The sequence below is a fragment of the Rhineura floridana genome, chromosome 17 (genome assembly GCF_030035675.1).
Source record: "Rhineura floridana isolate rRhiFlo1 chromosome 17, rRhiFlo1.hap2, whole genome shotgun sequence".
Lineage (NCBI taxonomy): Eukaryota > Metazoa > Chordata > Lepidosauria > Squamata > Rhineuridae > Rhineura > Rhineura floridana.
Window position 1 is genome coordinate 20,193,030 of NC_084496.1, and position 16,663 is coordinate 20,209,692.

Sequence of the window (16,663 nt, forward strand, 5' to 3'; positions counted from 1 at the left end):
CAGCCCGAGGATGTGGACAAGATCCTTGGAGAGGTGAGAGCCACCACATGTTTGCTAGACCCTTGTCCTAACTGGCTCATTAAGAGTGCCAAGGGGGACTGGCCGACTGGGTGAGGGGAGTGGTAAATGCCTCTTTACAACAAGGCAGAATTCCAATGTGCCTAAAAGAGGCAGTTGTAAGACCTTTGTTGAAAAAGTCCTCCCTGGATCCCTCTATAATGGGTAATTATCGGCCAGTCTCCAACATTCCATTTCTGGGTAAGGTATTAGAGCGTGTAGTGGCTGCCCAGCTCCAGAGATTCTTGGATGAAACGGATTATCTTGACCCATTTCAGTCTGGTTTCAGGCCCGGCTATGGGACAGAGACGGCTTTGGTTGCCTTGGTGGATGACCTATGCAGAGAGCTGGACGGGGAGTGTGTCCCTGTTGGTTCTACTGGACCTCTCAGCGGCTTTCGATACCATCGACCATGGTATCCTTCTGGGCTGCCTTGCCGGGATGGGACTTGGGGGCACTGTGTTGCGAGCTGAACCCAGAAGGTGGTGCTGGGGGATTCCTGTTCGACTCCTTGGCTGTTGACATATGGGATCCCTCAGGGCTCAGTTTTGTCTCCCATGTTATTTAACATCTACATGAAACCGCTGGGTGAGGTTGTCCGGGGGCTTGGGATTCGGTGTCATCAGTATGCGGATGACACCCCACTCTGTTTCTCCTTTCCACCTAAAGCCAAGGAAGCTGTCCTGGTCCTGAACCGGTGCCTGGCATCAGTGATGGACTGGATGAGGGTGAACAAATTGAAATTAAATCCAGACAAGACAGAGGTGCTCCTGGTTAGTCGAAAGGCAAATCAGGGAATAGGGATTCAGCCTGTGCTGGATGGGGTTACACTCCCCCTGAAGACACAGGTTCGCAGTTTGGGTGTGCTCCTGGACTCAGCTTTGAACTTGGAGGCCCAGGTCTCTGCAGTGGCCAGGAGTGCTTTTGCCCAGCTAAGACTGGTGCGCAAGCTGCGCCCGTTCCTGGAGACACCTGATTTGACTACAGTGATGCATGCCTTAGTTACATCCCGTTTAGATTACTGTAACGTGCTCTACGTGGGGCTGCCTTTGAAGATTGTTCGGAAACTTTAAACTGGTACAAACAGCTGTAGCCAGAGTGCTAACTGGGGCTGGTTACAGGGACCATACAACCCCCTTGTTACAACAGCTCCACTGGCTGCCAGTTTGTTTCCGGTCACAATTCAAAGTGCTGGTTTTGACCTATAAAGCTCTATATGGCCCAGGTCCAGGCTATTTGTCAGACCGTATCTCCCCATATGAGCCTGCCCGGGCGTTGAGATCCTCAGGAGAGGACCTTCTCTCAGTCCCAACACCTTCTCAAGCGCGATTGGTGGGGATGCGAGATAGGACCTTCTCGGTGGCTGCCCCCAGGTTCTGGAACTCTCTTCCTAGGGAAGCACGAATGGCCCCTTCCTTGCTATCCTTCCATCGGCAGGCAAAGACTTTTTTATTCCAACAGGCTTTTGGACTAGAAGATGTTTAAGATAGGGCCTCATAAGGTCTGTTGTATTGTTCTATGGTCCTATTCTCAATGTTTTAAATTGTCTTAGTCTCTTAAGTGTATGTTTCATGGTTTTAATGTCACAAATAGTTTAATTCTATTTTAATTGTATATTTTTGTATTTTTTTTACCTATGTGTAGTTTTTATTTGTAAGCCACCCTGACTTCCAGTTTTGGAAAAAGGGCAGGGTAAAAATAAAGACTTATTATTATTATCCCAGGCATGTAAATAGCTACTCATTTGGTTGCCTGTGGCAGGTAAGAACTGCCTGCTACTAACAAGGCAAGAAGCTTTATTAAATTGGAAGAGGGTTTGTCCTTCCTCCTCCCCTCTTTTCGTTCTTCTACTGTGCCCCCTCCTTAGCCTGTATGAGGAGTAGGTGGGGCTTGCTACTTTTGTGGACATATTTTCGTCTTTGAAATATCAAACGGAAGGTTGTTTTCTTCTTGTGCTTGCACAGTCTTTTTGTTTGTAGGACACCAATTATGCTGTTACCGGAGTTGTAAGACCTGCTTTTGCGGTGTCTATAAAACAATCTGCATTTGTGAGCAGCCCTGTAATATGTTATGAAATAAATAGGTGTGTTTGCCAAGCAAAAATAAATAGGCGCTAGTGGCAGCTGTCTGTAGCGCCTGGTACTTCATTTGAATAGTGTGTTTGTAGTCCATCGCTGGCAGAAGAAGAATAAAAACAGTTGTATAATGACACATGTCACTAGTAGCTTGGTACATAAGGGGAAGCCTTGTGCAGTGTGTGTGTGTGTGTTTAAATAGGCTATTAAGTCTGTCTCTTAAAAAGCAAAATTGTGAGCTGCCAGGTACTAAATTAAGCTTCAGCAGGCATCAGGAATCTTTTTCAGCCCAAGAGCCTCATTCCATTCAGGGCAACCTTCCAAGGGCCACATGCCAGTGGATGAGGCCAGAGGCAAAAGTGGGTAGAGCAATAAATATTACTTTTATCTTGGTATGGTAGGTAGTTTTTTCACATTCATTTCTCTATCCTTCATTCAGACAAACAAGAAGTATGGTCAGCGTATAAGGATGCATTTAAAAACACGAGTTGTGAAGCAGGCCAGTGAGGGTGTAGCCTGGGGGAAGTACAAAGGCCCCTCACCATCTCTGAATTACGTACAGGGTGCTTCTAATGCATCCTGGCAATCCTGGCTCAGTTTATCTGAGGCACAATACAGTCTGGGCTGCTGTGCATGGCCTTGATTTCACTCAGATGGCAAATCTGTGTCTGGGTTGTACCACTTCAGTTGGGAGGGCTTGCCTGTTTGAATGCTCCTCTATATGCTCAACCTCTGCACTCCCAGATTATTTCTAGACAAGCTAGAGATAATTCTCCTTTGATGGTGGTTAATCTTAAATTAATGAACAAATAATTTCGGTTCGCTCTTAGACCTCCTCTGTGCCCATATGCTGAAATGTTGCCACACCAGTAGAAGGGAAGACTGCCATGTGGTCTTTCCCCATGTTTGCAGCTATAGAATTAATGGAGCAATACATTTATTTATTCAATTAAAGGACCAAGATTGATTCAGAAGGTCTTGGTTTCCTGTAAACAGAAACATAAAGTTGTATTGGAGTATTCATCTTGGAACAGAGGAAGCTGCCTTATACCAAGTTGGACCATTGGTTCATCTAGCTCAGTAATGTACATTGACTGGCAACAGTTTTCCAGGGTTTCAGACAGGGATCTTTTCCAGCCCTACCTGGACATGCTAGGATTGAAACGGGCACATTTTGTATGCAATGCATATGCCCTGCCATTGAGCTACAGTTCTTCTCCATACTAGATTGAACCTAATATTCCACTATAACTGAAGCTGCTTGCATTCCTGCTTTTAAAATTGACATTGTACATGTTCCAGTTAACAATTTTTAGCAGGACCTCAAACCAGAATGCTATTCTTTTTCCTCCCCCAACCACATAATGCTCAAGACTGCCTTCTCTTGGTCAGAATTGAGCTTCAGCATTTGTTCCACCTCACTAACAATTGGTTTAATATTTCATTACATTCCCCCCCCCGAAGCAAGGGGATTCTCGTCAGACCATTGTTTTGTTTTTCACGACAGATGCTCTTGGAGGTCACTGATTCATAGGGTGGCCATAAGTCGTAATCGACTTGAAGGCACATCACAACAACAATCCTAGATCAGTTTACCCTAAAATGAGTTAAATTATTATGGGTGCAATTAACAACACTTTGTTTGCTGCAACAGACTAACGGGGCCACCCTCCTGGTAATTTTTCAGACTCACCTCTGTCTCCCTACCCCCGTCAAGATGCTGGTTGCTGTATTTTGCAGCAGAAATACAAAAACTTTTCTTGTCTTTCTGTTATAGCTCAAGCTACTCATCAACTGCTTTGGACTTTGAGACTGAACACAAATTGGACCCTGTGTTTGACTCTCCAAGAATGTCAAGGCGCAGCTTGCGTTTGTCTGCTACAGCATACAGCACTTCTAAGGACACCCACAATGAAGGCATCTTCAGTGGTGGTAGCAGCTCTTATGCCGGGAAAAAGGCTTTTTCAGAGCAGCCATCAAAGTAAGCATTTATTTTAATAGGCACTTCATATATGTTACCTACCCACTGTCTCCATCCTGTTCACTTTGATGAGTTTCAGCTATATGTTGTGATTTCTGTTTTGTATTTCTGTCTAACACTGGAAAGCATGGTGGTGGTTGTTTTTTTCTAAAACAAGTATGCCATAAAGCTTAGACTCTCCCTTGGGTCTTCAGCAGGCCAATAGGGGCGTGCTGTGCTGCTGCTCCCAACAGCTAAGCATCTTCATCCGTAGAAGCGAAGGTGACATTTCAGTTTTGCAAATATTTCTGTTGCGCTGTAGAATTGCTTTAAAAGGGTGCATATGAGGTCTGCCTAGAGTTGTGTTAGTTACTGCTTAACCTCCTTTAGTTTCCAGTTGTACTTGCAGTTGAGTTAGGTTTTCTTCCCTTCCCTTTCAGCACATGCTTTTGTTGCTTTTGAATCCAAGTCAAGTAGCAGCAGGAATGTGCATATCTCTGTGTGAGGGAGAAAAGAGGGTGCTGTTTGTGCAGGAAACTCAATACTGGGAAATTGACCAGATGGTGGGGCTTCTATACCTCAGTGGCTTAGGTGAACTGGGGCAGTTTTTCTCACCTCTTTTATAAGCTGCTGCCCCAAATTTCTCCCCTTCTGTGCAACTTTTAAGGTCCAGGAACCCTGTTCTCCTTTTGTATTTGATCACTCTGTGCAACATTCGTGTAAGCTACCTGTTCAGTGCTCTGTGTCTCCCTTTAAAATAAAAAGGACAGTAGATCTTGGAGGCAGCTGTGTGTGCAGTCCACATGGCACTAAGCCTTATTTTCATGTCTGCCAGTTACAGGGGATGGTTCTCTGGCAGCCAAGTGGCTGATTCAGTATTTGTTCAGATGAACTGAATAACTCTAATCGGAAATTATAGTCCTTGTTTTGCCTGGCTATTGTATCTTGCATTCACTGTGGTTAACTTACCATTAATTAGTTTCTCATTGCAGAAAGCTATGGAAGTATCAGTCAGGTTATTCTAATCTTGTTCCTTTTTAAATCACTTGGAATATATTTTGCGTATCCCTAACTTATTCTGGATGATGATTTTAATTGATTATTCCTTCAGTGCTGCTGGCTGATCACAAATATGTATAAGATACTAGATGGAAAAAGGTGTTGTGCACAAGAAAAGAACCTATTAGGAATATGGATAAATTTGTCTACTTATGAAAACACAAAGGCCACAAACAGTATAGTGGAGTATATTCCCTTCTGACCTCAGTAGAATTTAAGCAAGGATGACTTCACATATTCTATATTTATTGCATGGACACCCTTTCCCGGAAGAAAATGTGTGAAGTGTCCGTTGTGTTAACACCAAAGAAAGTAGTCTGTGAGAGGCAGTCTGCATCTTTGTTTGAAAGTTAGCCCTGCTGAGTTTGATGGGACTTGCTCCCAGGTAGGACTATATAAGATTATATAGGCTGGGAGTGAAGTCCCAATTTATGCAGTGGGGCTTCCTGCAAGGAACCATATAGGATTGGGCTATTAAGCTGCATTCCTAAGGATGCTCATTTAGTCACCAAAGTTCATGGACCTTGTTTCTTAGAAATGCTGTTATTCTAACAGAGGATCAGAGTGTGTATGTGCTTGCTTGCTTGCTTACTTACTTACAATCTGGCCATCCCCAATGCTAAAAATAAATAAATACAAGGGGTGTAGTACATCCACAAATAAGTGCTTTTTAAAATGCCATTGGTTTGAAATGGGGAAGATTTAAGCAGGAACTTAATTTGCGCATTAAATCTGGGATTTGAAAAGGTTAACTTGGCTAGATTATGCTCCTTTATTTAGAAGCTACAGCTATTTAATTTTAATTGGCCTGCTTCCAAGTTAAAAATCAGTGTTAAATAAATTCTAGTATTTTCCTGGCATAATTCTAATGAAATCTACAAGATAAGGCTGGCTTGAACAGGGTTTCACAGATTTGGGGCAGCCTTGGGATAAGATCATTATTTGTAGTTCTGACCCCTGTCCCAATAAATCCCCTGGAGCAAGGAGGAGTGTGATGTCATATCAGCTACTGGGGCTTTCCAGAAGCAGCAGAAGAGATAGATCACTGTGCAAAGTAAGAGACTGGCCTCCCCCAAGTCATCTAGAATTCTGGGAAGGATTGGTTTGATCTTTTCACATTGCACTGGCTTTCAAAGATGCTTGGAAGCAGAGTGAAAGCTTTTATCTGTGTATGATGGAGAAGAGGGGTCTCTTTTCCTAATGGGTATCTACAGGCTAGCAGTCCCCAGGAAGAGATTTATAGTCGCTGTAAACCACTCTGGTAAATCACAGTTTGCACACCTGATCAAACCATGATTATGGAAGCTTTGTTATGGTTCAATGTGATGTCTGAATTGACAAACTGTATCATTTCTCTGTCATTGCAACTAAGGCAGGAATTCTGAACAGATGGAAAATGAAAACAAGCGAGTGGCTCTACAATAAACCACACTTTGCTTTAATGTGTAGAACCTGTGGTTTGAGCTTCCATATTGTGTAGAACTTATGATTAGTGCAGACTATAGATTGAGCCACTATCTGTTCTATGACCATTTTAATTTTTGAGCAACGTTTCCAGATAGTTTAAGAGAGAGGGAAGGGAATAGCTTCCTTTTTCTTGCTATGGGCATGGTAGCACTGACATTGGTTAAGAAGGCCTACTCTGTTCTCACTCCCCTATTCTTTCACCTTTCCCCTCTCCTCGTGTTCCAGATTAGAATCGTAGAATAGTAGAGTTGGAAGGGGCCTATAAGGCCATCGAATTCAACCCTCTGCTCAATGCAGGAATCCAATTTAAAGCATACTTGACAGGTATTAGATTAGCACAGATTAGTAATAATATGCCTGAATTTTTGGTGAATGTTGCACGTTTATGTCTTGGCATTTCTTTTTCTTTAAGAATTACAAAACAGCATAAAAGTGTGGTGAAACAGTCTGGCTCTGTAAGACATACCCCAAGAAAAAATGTGCCCAGCTCGTCCATGTTTAGCCACAGTAGTTTCAGTAGCCACACAAGTGATGGGTCCTTCGTGTCAACCATATTGGATGAGTCTTCAATAAAGGAGCAGACAGCTGTCGACCATTTCTGGGGTAGGTAACAGTATACTACAATATACATACTATTTGGCACATATACTCTCATCTATTGTGTCAGTTCTAGTTCAAAGGACACGCTGTGCTATACTCAGTAAAACAAAGTAAAGAAGAAATAACTGCACCTCTAGACCACAACTAATGTACGTTAGGTGGCACAGCCAGAATCCTAAATGCCCAATGGGGACTGGAGGTTTGCTTTTTAACAGCACCAGCCCATACTATGTGACAAATCTCTTTTGAAATGCAAGAATTCCAGAAGCAGTTTTGTGATAAACATAGCTGGTAGAGCACTTGCTTTGTTGTATGCAAAAAGTCCAGGTACAATCCCTGGCATCTCCAGGCAGGTCTGGGAAAGATTCTAGTCTAAAACTCCAAAGACCTGCTGTCATTCCTTGTAAAGATAATACTAAGCTAGATGCACTATGGAGTTGACTGAGTATGGCAGCTTCCTATGTGAGTCTACTGATCTAAAGCAAGAAACTCAAAACCCCAATGACTATACACAAGCGTATGTGTGGCTAAAGGATCTCTCTGGATCCAACTTAGAATTCTGAGAATGATTTACAAAGGGTGGACTTACTGTCACCTTCAGTATTGTGGATATGTCCACAACAAAACCCACATGGTGATTCTTGCAGCAGAAATACTTGTCTGCACTATGGTTAAAGATTCTAAAAGTGACAAAACAAGAAATTCTGGATTCTCTACTGAAAATTGAACTTGGTGTCTGTGTGTATCATGAATGAATGAGGGTAGCACAAGAACACTTCAAAAGGATTTGCACAGGAGCACTTACTGGTGGGTTGTGCCAATTATCATCTATTGCATAGTACTAAACAACATGTCCCTGTCTGAATTCTAAGCATTTATGAAACCAGTTAATTACTTGTTCAGTATGACTCTGCCATCCCTACAGTGTTGGCTTTGTTTCCTTCTGTTAATTGTTCAGGGATTTTTTAAATATCTCGCATTGAGATGAAAGTATTTTTATAGAAGTACATTTCAAAATACAGAGATGATGTATTGCAACTTGACTGCTTTTGTACTTGAAACAGCAAGATAAACAGTCTAAATATAGAATACTAGAATAATAATGGAAGATTCACTAATGTTACCATAAAAAAAACCCACCCAGGTGCCCGAGAAATTAGAAAAAGGGGAGACAAAGAGACAGACGACTATTGTGAAGCAGCTTATATATCCTGTTTCCTCTCAAGAAGGTATGGTGTGTGGGGATTGCTAGAATTGTAGAGCAAGCGCATTAGTTTCCAACTGGAATAAGGTGCTACTTTATCACTGTAAATTGGATTCAAGGACAGATTTGAAACAAAGCCTTAGGCCAACTTGTGAAACTGGTTTTTGATGTTTATAAGGAAAATGTGTTTATAAGAACCTCTGGGTTCTGTAGCCCCACAGGAAGACAGATGAGGACCATAATGTGTAAGGCTTTTTTCTTCCCAATAGTCCTTTCTGACTTAAGATCTGGCCCTGTTCAGGCCAAATTTCCAACTTACTCCAGTGTAAGAACTGGGCACCAAAAGAGCAGTGCTGATCTCAGAGAAGATCTTGATCCTGTGTGAGCAAAGAAAGGTGCTGTTGTAGTTCTAGGCTGTGTGCTCCTTGACGTAGCCTAGTTGTAGGCCTCTGCTTACCTCAGGTTGAACAAACCTGCGTGAACTCCTAGTAGTGTATCTTTAAATGTTGACTTTTGGCATTAACAATTTTGTTTTACCCCTGTGTGGTGAGCTACAGCTTGAGCAAAAAGTGATAACGAAGCAACAGAAATGTGTGTTTCCAATTATTTTGCCTCCCCAGTAGTCACGTGGGAAATAAGAGACAGTTTTTTTTGTTGCTTTACAGTTCCACCTGGAAATGTAACCCTGTTTGGTAGATAACACAAATGGTAGTTATTAATAAAAAAAGACGTTCCCTTGTATGTAGTAAAGTTTCCTCTATGCTTCTTGTTCATTATTCTAGAAATAGCAGAAGGATTGTTTTTGGCATAGCAGTTTAATCTGACTTGGGAAGAGCACACCTCCCTTGAATTCAAACCAAACCTCTCTTTACTTTTAGGTCTCGATGACGATGGTGATCTCAAAGGTAACAGGACAGTATTTTTCATCCTAATTTCTTCTCTCTCAGATTCATGGATTTGATTTGTTAGGTTATTTATTGCAATTCAGCAGGTGGAGACACCACAGTGATTCAGGCCAACGGTGACTTAGCAACAGCTGAGAACCAGACTGCACTGAGCAATGGATATACCTGCAATGACTGCAGTATGCTTTCCGAGCGGAAGGAGGTCCTCACAGCATACTCAGCTCCTCACATGCCATCCTCAAGAATTTACTCCAGGGATCGAAGCCAAATACACAAGACCAGTAAGTAACGTTGTACTCATTCTGTTGGTGTTGAGAAATGGTACATGAATAAAACATTTCTACAAGATGAAGGCTTTCTAAGTCCAAACTTTACTCAGCAAGGAAATCTCTGTTCATCCTAAAAGGTCTTTTGTTTTGGTTCCAAATTTACACTTTGTACAGTTGGTGTGTCAAAGGGAGAGCTAAAAATATAAATATAATTTCATATTATATTGTACTTCGTTCCTTTGCTCCAAGGATTCCCAAACTGTAGTCCACAGCATGTCTGTGAAGAACACTTAGTTTGAATTCTATGGAATTCAAACTGTAATACAATCAAATGCAATATAAGAAATAAAAGAAGCAATAAAATGCCATTAAAAATCACACAGCATGTAGCCATCGCATTACAATTGCTACAACAGGCAGGAAAAAAATCATTGTGCTCAACTTTTAAGTGGTCTTTGAGGGAGGAAAAAAATTCAGGTGCCACCGCTCTATTCATTTGATCTTTCTCTTTTTGTACGCCGCCTAGAGTGGCTTCGGCCAGATAGGCGGCCTAAAAATTAAATTATTATTATTATTATTATTTAAAGATCATCTATAATATTTACCATATAAAACGTGCGCGGAGTTACACTGGTTTAGGAGCTGAGTCCTAAAGGGTGGAGAATATTTCATCTGATAGAACATTCCTATGACAATTTATCTATGATCATTTTTGCACAAAGGAAGTTCTTGTGTACTGCTGATCTCCATTAGAAGAGCCTAGCAGCCTTCTAATAAAAAATAGAGAGACCAAAGCAACTTCTCAGATAGGAACTCCTGCGCGGTAGGAATGGGTTGCTTCCTCTGAACCTGTTAGCCTGTCTTGACGGCTAGGTTTACAAACCCTGTTCATTGTGAGGAAGGCATCTGATAACTTTTCTGTTCAGAAAAGCTCCGCAGAACTGACATTCTTTGCATAAGCAGTACCCTTAGGCATCTGAAGTACGAACAAGGTTTACTACAGGAGCACATCAAAGTGAGTTATTAAGGACAGTTTTGCCATCACCCTAAATGTACAATGTAACTTGGACACAGCAGGATTTTGTCTTTAAATGAAAGAGACTTAGTAGAGAAAAAAATTAGTTTCCTACTTCCAAGTGCACCATCTTCAGAACTACTTTTCCAGAGGGACTAACACAGCATATTATCTTCCAGTAATCTCCCTCCCTTCATTGTGGTTTCTTTACTTAGTGTGCAGCCTCCCTAAGAACTGTATTTAATAGGATTGCATGTGTCAGTAGTACTTACTGTTTCTGTTATGAGGAGTTTATTTATTTATTAACTTGATATCCCGCCCTTCCTCCCAGAAGGAGCCCAGGGTGGCAATTCTGCATTCTACCTGTCTTAATGTATCCCAAAGATAATCTCTTAGACAGGTAGAATGCAGAATTGCTTGTTAAGGCTGTAATGGAAGAAGCTGAGAGGCGCTCATTCCTCCCATTCCGTAGTTTGAATGTTGAAGAAGAAAGTATTTTGCACGTACCTATCTGAGCATTTTGGTTAGTAGCTTGGCAAAGCAAGGAATACAGGAAGTGTTGTGCCATCTGTTGTTCTGGAATTGTTGTGAGCTGTTTCACTCTGTCCCACTCAACATATATTGATCCCATTTTAGTCTCTGATCACACTCAGGTAGCTGTTTTAATGGATTTAAAAACTAAAAATAAAACAAGATTCTCTTGAAAATTAAATCCCTTACTGCTAGAGACTAAGCTTTAAGATTGGGGAAGTGCTTACTCAGTATTGTGAAACAAATATTATGAAGTTGCAGAAGCAGCTTTATGAGATTACACAAAAGCAGTTATAGGTGAGTTTATATTAATGAATGATCTTATGTTAATAGTTTATGGAATCTAGAGAGAACACATTTAATGAAAGAAATGGAAGAATTGGACCACGAACAAAAATGGACAGAAAGTGTGGTAATATATTCTCAGCTAAAAAAAGTAATGAATTTGATCTACTAAAAATTTATAAGATAAACAATAACATCATTCTTAAATCAAAAATTATGAATTTGTTAATAAAAATTCCAATTTATTGGACAGATTAAGAGGGAAAGTTCTCAACATATAAATACAATTAAAGATTCCAAAGATAATTCTATTTTAATAATGAAAAAATGCAATCAATTTAAAAACTTTTTAAAATAACTAAATATGTCCATCTTTTCAATTCAGAACAAAATTAAAGATTCTCTGCAAGTGTCTGATATTAGTCAGTTAACTGATGAACATAAAGTCCAGCTAAACAGGGAAACTGCAGAATATGAAATTTTAAGAGCCATTAGGAAACTGAAATTGGGAAAGGTGCCAGGTTGAGATGGTTAGAGTGTCGGACTGGGGCCTGGGAGACCAGGGTTCAAATCCCTGCTCCAGCTATGAAACTCACTGGGTGACCTAGGGCCAGTCACTGTCTGTCAGTCTAACCTATCTCACAGGGTTGTTGTGAGAATAAAGTTGGGAGTGGGAGGACCATGTTGAGTAACACCACCTTGAGCTCCTTGGAGGAAAGGTGGCATAGAAATGTAATAATAAATGAATAAAACTTTCAGTGCAATTCTAAGTCCACATCACTGGAGATTGTTCAATATATTAGAAGGTGTTTCAGCCACTTGATTAAAAAAACCCCACTTAGTTTCCATGAACTTATACAAATGAAAGATAAAATTGTCTCTTGCCAGAGGAGTGACTTGTCGTATTTTGGAATGCTTATTTCCATACCTCTAAGTAAAGAATAACCATACTGTTCCTAGGTGGGATAGCTTTGCATTTCCACTGTGTCAGTCAATAGAGAAATGGAAGCAAATAATGTTCTACTAATGCTCTTTTAATAGGGGGCCTCCCTTTCTACACAAATAAGATTCTGCGAGCGGCCAAGTATACCGCAACATCTTTCACATCACTCATAGTACAGCTATTTCAAATGATCTTGCTGAAGCTGGGCTATGATTGTAAAGGTATTTTGTTTTTAAGCTTATCTTCCTCTGTGTCCATCCATGCCACACACTTTAAAAAGAGTTTTTGAATTCCTCTGCCTTTTAGTGTGTTTTATCTGTTTCACTCTGCAGCTTTGTGGTGCCTTCTATAATAATCTGGCTGGCTTCTTGCTTGCTTTCACTTGCCTGCCTTATATTTATTTTTCTCTTGGAAGCATCAGCATGCAGGTACGAGGCACTGGTGTGGGTTCCTCCTGTTTTCTTTTTTTCTTGAAAAGGCCTGGATGCTGTGTTTTTTAAATGAAAGCTTACCCTTTCAAAGGTCAAGGAGAAAAATGGATTTTTTTAACTTGCATTACAGATAAAACCATGTTCTCCCAGCCTTTAAAGCTCTGTTTTTTCTCCTTTCTTTGATGTTTTATGTATTGTGTACTTACAGTGTGCATAGTTGATTTGGTCATGTATATTGCCATATACCAGCCAGTGAAATGCAACCAGTGGCTCATAATTGGCTAGCTGCCGCTTCTCACTTGCATTTTTAAGATGTGCCCATTAAACATTTTTACATGAATGCCTAAAAGTGTAATGTGTGGATGCAGACAAGTGTGTTTTCACCTGAATATATCATACAGGCTTGTGCCCAAGGGAGTTGGATTGCCTGTAGCAAACTCACAGTTCCATTGCATAATATTGCCCTTGCAGTTTTGGACCTGGATCTAAAGAACCATGCATCTAATGACCAAGAGAGCTTTGGAATTATATTTCTCAAGCAGCACAGCAAGCCTGTTTTTGAAACTGTGACTATAAGAAAACTGTGACTTGGCATAGTGGTCTGCAAATTCCATCCAACAGGGCCAAGCCCTTGGTGACCTCTTTGAATCCTGGCTTTGGCCTGTAATTGTCTTAATAATATTTTCTCATGTAGATGATCTTGATTTCTCTTTATCTATTTGTTACCTGTAGGAAATTAAAGTGTATTAAAGTATTTTTAAATATTTGAATATTTTTCCGGTGCCCTTTGGTCTCAGACAGTAGAAAAAAAAGTATGTTTAAAATGTCAGAAATGTAAGATCTGGTCTTATTCAGATGATATCTAGCAGGGGAAATATTAGCAAGCAAAAAATAATTCAAGAAAATAAATAGTTTTGGAAATGCTGGCCAGCAGAATTCATGAGCACTGCTTCCGTCCCCTGAAACTAAGATGGAGCATCGCTCCTCCTAACCAGTTCATCTTTAAACATCCCTCTGGGTGAGTTTCTTAGGACCTCATTGGCTTTTAACAAAAGAGAATAATTTACATACTATTAGCTATGTGCAAATAGCGGTATTGTGTTATATGGGTACAATCCAGAGAACAGTGTGCCTTTAAAATATAGACACATGGGGGAGGGAACTTTAGGCTTGCATCTCTTAACGTTACCCCAAAAATATCTTTGCTGTCCCCTTTCTCTCCATTCCTGGACATTGGATGGCAAGCTGGTTTTGTAAATAAGGTTGCTTTCCATGCCGCATTGCAATTTGGCTCTGAAAGTTGTTGTTAAAGAGAAAAAAAATCAAAAGCCTGCAGTGGACACATGTATGGTATTGGGCACACCTAAAGGAGTATTTTGGGTTGTCTTTTTTTTTCTTTGAAAATATTTGTTCATATTTTTGTATTTCTCTTGTGTTGCAGCTCATTCTAATTACTGTGGAAGCATGAATGTAAAAGAATTTCTCAGGGAAGATGGCCACCTGGATATGAATGGTGAATCTTTGTGTAAGTATGGCTTTACAGACGTTATTGTTATTTATTTATTTATTGTTACATTTAAATCTCACCTTTCCTCTAAGGAGCTCAAGGTGGTGTACATGGTTCTCCCCTTCCCCATTTTATCATCACAACCCTGTGAACTTAGGGTTATAATTCTGCATGTTGCAGTGATATTCCCTCATTTTGTGGAAGCTGGGAAAGTATTGTGTCATGGCCATGATTCATCATCCTGTGCTTATTGGAGGTTTCCGTTGTGTGCTTCCATCACCTCCTAAGTCCTTCTGCATTATCTATTTTTTTGGTAAGAGTTGCCTTTATAGTGGCAACTATCCATGGGATTCAGTTTTAATTAGCATTAAAACATGGATGGCTAGCCTGCGGCATGGGTGTCTTAAGTGGCACAGACACTGAGGTTTGTATGCCTGCCTGTACAGAAGCAGGAGCAGCGATGGTAATAGTCAGGCCTGGAATCCTGCCTGCCTCTCTTCTACTGTGTCGCTGCCTGTTCCCATTTCTGTAGACAAGAGGCAGAAACAGACAAGGAGGGGGCTTGCTTATTTACTGCAGCATGCACTACATGCCCCTTTTTCAGAATTAGCTTTGTGGTGTATCTGCCAAGATGCCTGGCCACCCGAGACTTAGTGAAAATAAATTTCCATGATGTATCTGGCCCACCACTGTCTTGTTGTGAATTTTAACTTTGAATGTGTTTAATTAATTTATTGTTACCACAACCAACAGGTGATGACTGTAAGGGGAAGAAATACCTTGAAACACACACAACAGCCCACATGCAATCCTCAAGGTCTAAAAGAGTAGCAAGGACCATTTGGCACATCTTTTCTTACACAGGTTGATTTGCACCATTTTGTTTTTGTATTTGGATTTCTTTTTCTCTATCAGCATCCCAATCTCTCCGTTGTTAATCACTCTTCTTGTTTTGTTTAGAGGTTTCTTGCAAAGTAGATTAGACTGACTTGATTGTGGCAGCCAGTGCCTCCTATCACCTCTTGCTATGAGTTTAGGTTGACCTCTCATGTAGGAAGCTTGGAGTTTCTTTCTCGGTATAATATTGATATGTTTTATTGTTTTAATATTTTATAGTGCTAGTCTTTGACCATATTGATTGATTGATTGATTGATTGATTGATTGGAGTAGATAATTTGTGTTCTACATATGTTTCAGAACTGTTAGGAAACCACAACACTGTGCTTATTACAATGCTAAAAAATGATTGTCGTAGATGAAAAATGAGAATCTTAGAGAATAGTTTCTGGCTTTACAAAAATACCTGTCACTTACAAAAACAGATCTGCACCTACTTTACAGAAATCAATATGGTCATTATTATTTTAATATCAAATGCTGTCTGAAGGAGTCAGGTGCTCGTCCTTTTCGATAAAGATTACTGCAGAACTTTAAAGAAAATAGATATTTATAAATCTGCAACATTCTTGTAGCCAAATTGCACTCTCCACGCCATGAAAAACATGGTTGGAGCCACTTTGGACTGAGGCTTGGCAGCCATGGGGCCAAGGAAATGTAGATGAAAGCCATGAACATGCATGCATACTTTGATTCAGGGCTCATTGAGGTGTATGGGTCCTTTCCCCTCAGCATTTTCTAATAAAAATAAGGACAACATAAAACTAACAGTACAATCCAAAGCACGTTTTTTATTTGGAAGTAAGTCATGCTGTATTCAAAGGGGCTTATTCCAAAGAGAGCGTGCACAGGACTGCTGCCTGAATGGCTCTTAAAAGTGTTATAAAGGCTGATGCACCACATTTAACTGTTCAGGCATGCTCCCAAACTTTTAAAAACTTGAACACCACGAAAACATAATGTGAGGCTAAGACAGACACATGGCTGAAAGTGTATATCATACAGGAACACTCATCTGAGAGCTGTGATAGTGACTGTAGCTCAGCATGATGACTTTGTTGCAGCAAACCTAGTTTGTTTTACAGAGTACAGTAATGTGTTTCCATACAAAGGGCTAAAACTAACTGCTTTGAGTCAGACATTTCCCTCCCCCCTCCTCCTGTATTCTTAAAGCCTAGTCTTATTTCTTCAATCCAGTATAAAAGGGAGCAAGTGTCAAGCTTACACATGTTCAAGTTCTGTCCCATTGTCCCTGAGAGTAAAAAGTAATATAAAGTATGGAACTTTATATTATATTAAGCTGGGAGGGTGGAGTTCCCACTCTGCGATCTGCTCCAGTATCAGGTTGTGGGACCCAGTGATCTGATGCTGCCACGGATCACAGAGCAGGAGCTCCCAGGCAACCTCCCTTCCCATACAGGTGATACGGGCTTAAATAATACTGCCCGCCCTGCCCA

General features: G+C 40.6%; 1 protein-coding gene across 17 annotated transcripts in view; it reads left to right on the forward strand.

Moving 5' to 3' along the window:
• Positions 1 to 16,663, forward strand: part of SUN1 (Sad1 and UNC84 domain containing 1) — an 87,977-nt gene that overhangs the window by 36,276 nt on the left and 35,038 nt on the right. For 10 of the 17 annotated variants that reach the window (XR_009759446.1, XM_061600461.1, XM_061600453.1 and 7 more), the window contains 7 exons: positions 3,910 to 4,113; positions 7,031 to 7,221; positions 9,301 to 9,327; positions 9,411 to 9,608; positions 12,469 to 12,591; positions 14,243 to 14,326; positions 15,062 to 15,172. Coding sequence is in view for 16 of the 17 variants with exons in the window: in XM_061600453.1 (XP_061456437.1) it covers positions 3,910 to 4,113; positions 7,031 to 7,221; positions 9,301 to 9,327; positions 9,411 to 9,608; positions 12,469 to 12,591; positions 14,243 to 14,326; positions 15,062 to 15,172 (938 nt within the window). In the remaining variant the exon portion in view is untranslated. The remainder of the gene's footprint in view (positions 1 to 3,909; positions 4,114 to 7,030; positions 7,222 to 9,300; positions 9,328 to 9,410; positions 9,609 to 12,468; positions 12,592 to 14,242; positions 14,327 to 15,061; positions 15,173 to 16,663) is intronic. The other 7 variants (XM_061600455.1, XM_061600467.1, XM_061600458.1 and 4 more) reach the window with 4 other exon arrangements.